The sequence below is a fragment of the Sturnira hondurensis genome, unplaced genomic scaffold (genome assembly GCF_014824575.4).
Source record: "Sturnira hondurensis isolate 20B ecotype Veracruz unplaced genomic scaffold, ASM1482457v3 Scaffold0017338, whole genome shotgun sequence".
In the NCBI taxonomy this organism is placed as follows: Eukaryota; Metazoa; Chordata; class Mammalia; order Chiroptera; family Phyllostomidae; genus Sturnira; species Sturnira hondurensis.
Window position 1 is genome coordinate 1,221,824 of NW_028089969.1, and position 7,732 is coordinate 1,229,555.

Sequence of the window (7,732 nt, forward strand, 5' to 3'; positions counted from 1 at the left end):
ACTGTGCCCCCTCCCACAACTAAATTTAAAGACAGCAAAGTTTTAGTAACAAAAAAACACAGCCAAAACAGTGTAAATTGAACTGTATGGAAGTCCGACAACAACGAACCATTCAGCCAGACCAGTAAGAGGGGCGGGGTCAGCAGTGAATGGAGTCAGACTGGAAAGATCGTTTGGTCCAACAGACCCAGGAGCAGAGGTGGAGGGGTTGGTGGATCCCAGGCGTGGGGTGGTGACAGGAGGACCCAGTGAGGGCGCAGGGCGGCTGGCTGACTGCGGTCACACATTTGCATGCAGATAAACCAAGCAAAGGAGCGAACAGTGAAACAGACCACTCAGGCTAGGGCCCCAGTGACGGGAATCAGAGCCTGAAAGCACCAACTGGAAAGACTTTCTCGGGGTCGAGAGGCCAGAAGAGGCTCCCAGGCTCACAGAGAGATTGTTGGAGAGACCCACAGGGTCCTGGAGGGTACACAGGCCCACACGCCCAGGAACCAGCACCAGAGGGGCCCAATTTGCTTGTGGGAAGCCACAGAGGGGACAGAAATCTGAGAGGGAGGGGAGCAGAGCAAAGCACCCTTTTTTCCCCCCTCTCTGACCCCGCCCTCATATACAGCATCACAACCCAGAGACTGGGTTGTGAACACCTAAGGCTCCACCCCTCATACATAACAGGTGCAAACAGACCAAACATTATGACTCAAGAACAGCTCAAAGCCCCAGAGCCTACAATTCTAAGTGACCAAGAAATAGCCAACATTTCAGATGCACAGTTCAAAATACTGGTGATCAGGATGCTCACAGAATTGGTTGATTTTAGCCACAAATTAGAGGAACATATGCAGGCTAAACTGATTGAAACGAAGGGAAATGCACAGGAAACCAATAGTGATGGAAAGGAAACTGGGACTCAAATCAAGGGAGTGGACCAGAAGGAAGAAAGAAACAACCAAACAGAAAAGAAGGAAGAAACAAGAATTCAAAAAAATGAGGAGAGGCTTAGGAACCTCCAGGACATCTTTAAACGTTCCAACATCCCAATTATAGGGGTACCAGAGGGGGAAGAGGAACAGCCACGAGTGGAAAACTTATTTGAACAAATAATAAAGGAGAACTTCCCCAGTCTGGCAAAGGAAATAGACTTCCAGGAAATCCAGGCAGCTCAGAGAGTCCCAAAGAAGTTGGACCCAAGAAGGAACACACCGAGGGACATCATAAGTACAGTAGCCAAGATTAAAATGAAGTAGAGAATTCTAGAAGCAGCAAGAGCTAAGGGGACAGTCACCTACAAAGCAGTGCCCATCAGACTGTCAGCGGATTTCTCAAAAGAGACCTTACAGGCAAGAAGGAGCTGGAAAGAAGTATTGCAAGTCATGAAATCTACAAACCTGCATCCAAGGTTGCTATATCCAGCAAAGCTTTCATTTAGAATGGTAGGGCAGATAAAGTGCTTCTCAGATAAGGTCAAATTCAAAGAGTTCATCATCACCAAGCCCTTATTACATGAAATGTTAAAGGGACTTATCTAAGAAAAAGAAGATAAAAAATATTAACAGTTTAAGAACAGCAGACTCAGAGTCATTAACAACCACACCTAAAACAAAAGCAAACCAAGAGGACAGCTAGACCCAGCTGGTGGAACCATAGAAATGAAGAACACATGGAGGGTTAGCAATAGGGGAGTGGAAGGAGGAGGCGAAGCGGGGAGAAGGTACAGAGAATAAGTAGCATAGACGGTAGGTAGAAAATAGACAGGGGGCTGGGCAAGAATAGTAGGGGAAATATAGAATCTAAAGAACTTGAGGCACGTGGTTATAAACTAAGGCGGGGAGAATGGTGGGGGAGGGAGTGTGCAGGTGGAGGGGAATGAAGGGGGGGAATAGAACAACTGTAATGGTAGAATCAGTAAAATATATTTTTTTAAAAAGCATAAATGGTAGGTACAAAACAGATGGCGGAGGTTAAGAATAGTATAGGAAATGGAAAAGCCAAACAACCCATGGACATGAACTAAGGTAGGTGGTGGGGAATGCTGGTGGGGGTAATGCAGGGTGGAGGGGAATAAAGGGAAGGAAAAAAATGTGACAACTGTAATAGCATAACCAACAAAATATACTTTAAAATAAATAAATACAAAATTTAAAAAAGGAAAGTAAATAAAGAATATGAATATAATGGCCATAACTTCATATCCACCAACAATTACTTTAAATGGAAATGTATTAAATGCTCCAATCAAAAGACATATAGAGGCTGAATGGATAAGAAAAACAAGACTCTTACATATGCTATCTACAAAGATTCACTTCACATTGAAAGACACATAGAAATGAAAAGAGATGGAAAAAGATATTTCATGAAAAGGAAAACAGATAAAGAAAAAGCTTGGGTAGTAATATTTATACGAGACAAAAGTAAGACTTTAAAACAAAGGCTATACAACAAGAGGCAAAGACAGTATTTATCTGAAGACACTCAAAACCCTAAACTGAAAAGACGCATACATCTATATGTTCATTGCAGCACTATTTACAATAGCCAAGATATGGAAACAACCTAAGTGTCCATCAATAGATGAATGGATAAAGAAGAGGTGCACATATACAATGAATATGACTAGCCATACACAAGAACGAAAGCTTGCCATCTGCAATGACATTTATGGACCTAGAAGGTACTGTGCTGAGTGAAGTAAGTCAGAGGAAGACAAAATGCCATGATTTCACTTATATGTGGAATCTAAAAAAACAAAATAAACAAACAAGTAGACCAGAAACAGACTCATAAATACAGAGAACATCTTGACAGTTGCCAGTTAAAAGAGGGGTTGGGAGGATGAATGAAAAAGGTAAAGGGATGAAGAGGAACAAATTTGTAGTTACAGTATAGTCACAGGGAGGTAAAGTACAGCGTAGTAAACACAGTCAATAATATTGTACAAACTATGTATAGTGTCACATGGGTACTAGATTTATTGAGGTGATCACTTCCTAAGTTAAATGATAAATATCTAATAACTGGGTTGTACACCTAAAACTAATTTAATATTGTAGTCAACTGCAACTGAGAATAAAAAATTAGAAAAAATAATTTAAGCCCTGGCTGGTGTAGCTCAGTGGATTGAGCGTGGGCCTGGGAACCACACAATCGCGGTTCGATTCCCAGTCAGAGTACATGCCTGGGTTGCAGGCCAGTTCCCAGCAGGGGACTCACAAGAGGCAAGCATACATTGATATTTCTCTCCTTCTCTCCTTCCCTTCCTCTCTAAAGATAAATAAATAAAATATTTTTTATAAAAAGAAAGAATAATTTAAAGGAAGAAAATTTTAAAGTAAAAATAAGAGTAAAGCCTTTTTTTCCTCATTCAGTGAGCATTGCTAAAAAAGCACACCTCTCCTGAAACATTACCATATCACCCCCTGTTGTGCCATATAAAGCAGAAAGCCCACTTAAACATCCTTTCCCTACTCAAGCAAAAGTGATTTGCTAAATGCAAATTTTGTTCCTTAAGTAATCTGCTGCTGCGTTAGATCCAGTGTACTGCTATGAAAGGGGAAGTCGTGGGATGCTATAAAAATATCTAACAGGAGATCAAACCCTGCCTTGGGAGGGTTGTGAAGGCACCCTCTAAGGAAGTGAGACTTTGGGGGATGAGTAGGAGGCAGTTAAGCAAAAGGGGAAAAGGGAGGCAAAAGTTGTACTGATGCAAAGAGAATTACATTTATAACACCCCAACATGAGAACAAACATGCACATTTAAAAGAACGGAACCTAGTGGAAAAGAGGAGAAAGTCATATGGGGAGGTAGGACATGTGGCCTGAATTTTACATTATGAGTGATAGAGATCACCAAAGGTTTTAAGTAGAAAAGTCACATAATCATGCTTCATTTTAGCTACCGTTCCCCAAGCCATCTCATTAAGTTGGGTTTCTTATAATAGCAGGGTACATTTGCTCATTAGTACTTCTTCCCACCCTGTCTTTACAATGCGTGGCATCTGACTTCAGTACTCCACTGAAACTGCTCTTCAAGGTATCTGTTGATGTCCTAGTCATTAATTCAATGGGCCCTTTCGGTTTTGACCTGAGCTGTCCCATTTGCAGCATGTGGCCCTGCTGACCATCAACTCCCTCGATACTGTTTTCTCCCCATTTCTATGGCTATTTCTCTCTAGTCTTTTTTTGCAAGCATCTTTTTCTCTACGTAGACTATGCCCTTAAATGTTGTCTGTCAAGGTTTTGTTCTTGACCTTCAGCATTTCCAAACTCCCCATATTTTCCCTAGATAAACTCACCCACATTTAGGACCTCAAAGACCACCTTTGTGCTCACAAATTCTAAAATCATATTTTTGCTCAGACTCTCCTGAACTCCAAATTTATATATTAAACTATTTGCATTTCTATGTCTTATAGGTACTTCAAGTTGAACAGTTTCAAAATCAAATACATCTATTCCCTTACCATTTCAAATCTCTCTCTCTTCTTCATTTCTACTGCCACTGCCTTAGTTCAAGAGCTCAACATTTATCTTCAGGTTTACTCCAACAGACTACTACTTCTGTGTGCTACCTGCCTACATTTAATCCACATTCAACTCACTGGTAGAATGACCTTGCTAATAAGTAAATATAATATGAACATGGTACTTCCAGGCTTAAAATTCCTCAGTGACACTTATCAACTAGCTCAAATTCCTTACTGTGATTTACAAGAGCTTCTTAGGCTCTTACTCTCGAAAACCTCAGATTCACACCACACTCCTCATCAATCTAAATTGTTGGTGGTTCTCTTACCATGCTATACTCTGTGCCTTTGAAAATCTTTCTTCCTTTTCTGGAATACTAATTCCCTCCCCCTTTTTTCTTCACCTGGTCAACTTATCCTTCAAGACTTAGGTAAGGCCCTCCCTCCTCTAGGAAACTTCACCAGAACTCCCACTGGACCCTTCTGGGGGATATATAGCACCCTGTGTGCTTAACACTAGCATTTGTATTTATTACTTTTACATTTTTTGTCTGCTTACCTATTTAATACTCCCTACTAGGCTGTATCCTTAAGAGCAGGGACTCAGTCTAACACTGACTCATAACAGACATGTTATAAATGAATGAATGAAAATATGGAATTGCAATGAGGACCTTAAGAGAAAAAATACTAGAACATAAGGTCCTCAAGAACAGGAACTCTCATGGGCATTCTCTGCTGAATCTACAAATCCCAGACCAAGGGCTGGAATGCTACTGGTACTCAGCAAGTATTGGTAGAAAGGCTATAGATATTCTACAGCCAAAGGAAAACACTAAACTCTTTCTAGGCTTGGTTTGCATTGCTAACTTTCTCAGTTTAAAATCTACTTTTACTGTAACACCAGTGTGTGCTGAATGATTTCTCCTAACCAAACTAATACTGTTGTTCCTCCATTAGAAAAAAAATAATGAGAGTACTGACCAATCCAATAAACTAAAGGACACCTAGGCAGGAATCCACGGAAGGATTTCCTGATCTTGAAACTAAATGTGAAATTTTCAGTGGATACAAGCACATTTTCCTGATCAGAAAGATTACAATTTTCACTGAATTTTCTAGGAATACCTATATTTATGTCTGTTTGTCTATATCAAACTGCTTAACCAAAATGTTAAGCTCAACTAATTCGTAGCATTCACTTTTCTCAAATCTGTATTTTAATACATGACTTGCAACTTGGGAGAGAGCAGCCTCTGCTAAAACGAATGTAACTGGAAAAGACATTGCTGACAGGCTCTCACTAGATTCCTACTAGAATTTGCATTTAAATTTTTCTACATTTGGGAAAGTCTTTACCAGCATTCTTTGAAGTTATTGCCCTATCCCAATGTACTCTGTACCCATATAAATCAGGATGTTTGTAATACTTCCCGCTATTGGGTTGAAGAAGAAATGTTACATTATGAACATAATGGCAAAGAAAACATTTTTTGACCATAATCTAATTAAATGGAATGGGGAAAACCCCAGAACTATCAAGATTTACAGGAAAGACTTTTTTCTTCTTTTCTTTTACTGTACACACAGAGTGAACCACCAGCAGGAGCAGCATTTAACTCACAACCACTCAATTCAATGTTGGAAATAATATGCTAATAATTAAAGAGTAGAGAACAAGCAATTAACTCACTTTAAAAAAGACAAAATCAAGTCCAATCTGAATTAAAGGTTCTCTAGTTGAGGTAAAGAAGCTAGTTCCTAGACTTCAACTATATGCGTCCACTTCCGTGACTTCGAGAACCGGCACGGTTATTATATTTCATTTCTCATTCAAGAGATCAGCACAGTGGGGCCTACGGGGTGGGGGACAGACAGAACCTTCTGAGGTGATGGAAAGGTTATTTTGATTTGAGTGGTGTTTGCACAAGGGTATATTTTATTAAACTCGCTTACCTACATGTGTGTAACAGTTAAAATGTGTATTTAACTGTTATGGAAAGTGTGCCTCAGTAAAGGAAACTGAAAAGAGAAAGACATCCTTACTATTTAATTAATACGACTAAAGCCTATTCTTGTTCCTGGAACCTCTGTGGAGTACAACCCACAGCTGATGCATTGGGCTCGCTGAGAAAATGAACATTGCTGATCGCTAGGATCTCTTGCCCCCGTGCCGGTTTAGGCACTATCATTTCGAGACCCAGGTAATATCCACACAACCGAGGCAAGGGCCCGCAACACCTTCAAAAAAAAGGGTGTCATAGCCCGCCTTTGCCGTCCGGGGGGCCAAAAGGTGTCCGCGAACAGAACCAGGTACAGAGGAGGGCAAGCAACTGCGAAGCCCAATCTGAACCCGCTGCTTCCCCCTGCTACGAGCTCCCAAAGACTGACTGCCCGCGCCCCCCCCCCCCGCCCCCCGCAGCCTCCCGGAGTGACGCAGGTCGCACAGGTCCCTCGCCCAACCCGCACCAGCACTGCGGGCCACACAGATCCCCACCCCACCGGGCGCTGAAAAACCCGCCCGCCACAAGAGGTCGCTTTAGCGCCGTCGCCTTCTAGAACACACTCTACGCTTGCGTTTACGCTGGACAGCCCCCTCATTTAAAGTCTTTTCTTCAAAAGAGACTAGAGACTCCATCAGCGCAGGCGCAGCCTTGACGCAGCTCGCGCGGAGCCACTTCCGCCCTCAGCGGGAGGCGGGGGAGGCGGGAGGGAGTCAGCGGGCGCGAGCCTTGGTCGATGAAGGACTACAGCGCTTGCTGCGAGAAACCATCAACTCACCAAGTAGAGCTGCTGCCAACGATTTTGAGCATCCAACTCCTCAAACTCCCGCTCGATGGTGGCAGACATGGCCGCTGAAGCGAGCTAGCGCAAACGGAGCCTATGCGGGCGGAGAGGCTCAGGCCCCCTCACGATTCGGAATAGAGTGCTGGCGCTGTGGCGCATGCGCACTCCGCGCCCCGCCCCGCCCCCACGTAAGCCCGATCCACTGCTGGGGAAAGTACCTGGAACGTCCTACGTCAGCGCGTCGACCGGCACGCCTCAGGGTCGTCCGGCGGGGTGGGGCGGGGCTCTCGGGCCTCACAGGGGAGGCGTGGTCCAGAGGGGGCCCAGGTGGACAGGGGTGGGGCCTGGGGACTACCCAGAGGCGCCTGTCAGGGACTTTGGACAGAATGGCGCCCCGCCCCCTAGACTCGCCTGGAATGGCCCAAGGTAGGAGGTGCTGTAGCGCGAGGTTCACGTGAATGCTGCAGGGCGAGAAAGTT

At 43.5% G+C, this 7,732-nt stretch overlaps 1 protein-coding gene across 2 annotated transcripts in view; it reads right to left on the reverse strand.

Moving 5' to 3' along the window:
• PTPN2 (protein tyrosine phosphatase non-receptor type 2) overlaps positions 1 to 7,427 on the reverse strand; it is a 138,829-nt gene extending 131,402 nt beyond the window's left edge. The window contains exon 1 of one of the 2 annotated variants that reach the window (XM_037067599.1): positions 7,248 to 7,427. In XM_037067599.1, the coding sequence (XP_036923494.1) occupies positions 7,248 to 7,316 (69 nt within the window). In that variant the 5' untranslated portion in view covers positions 7,317 to 7,427. The remainder of the gene's footprint in view (positions 1 to 7,247) is intronic. The other variant, XM_037067598.1, reaches the window with a different exon arrangement.
• Between the last annotated feature and the right edge of the window lie 305 nt (positions 7,428 to 7,732).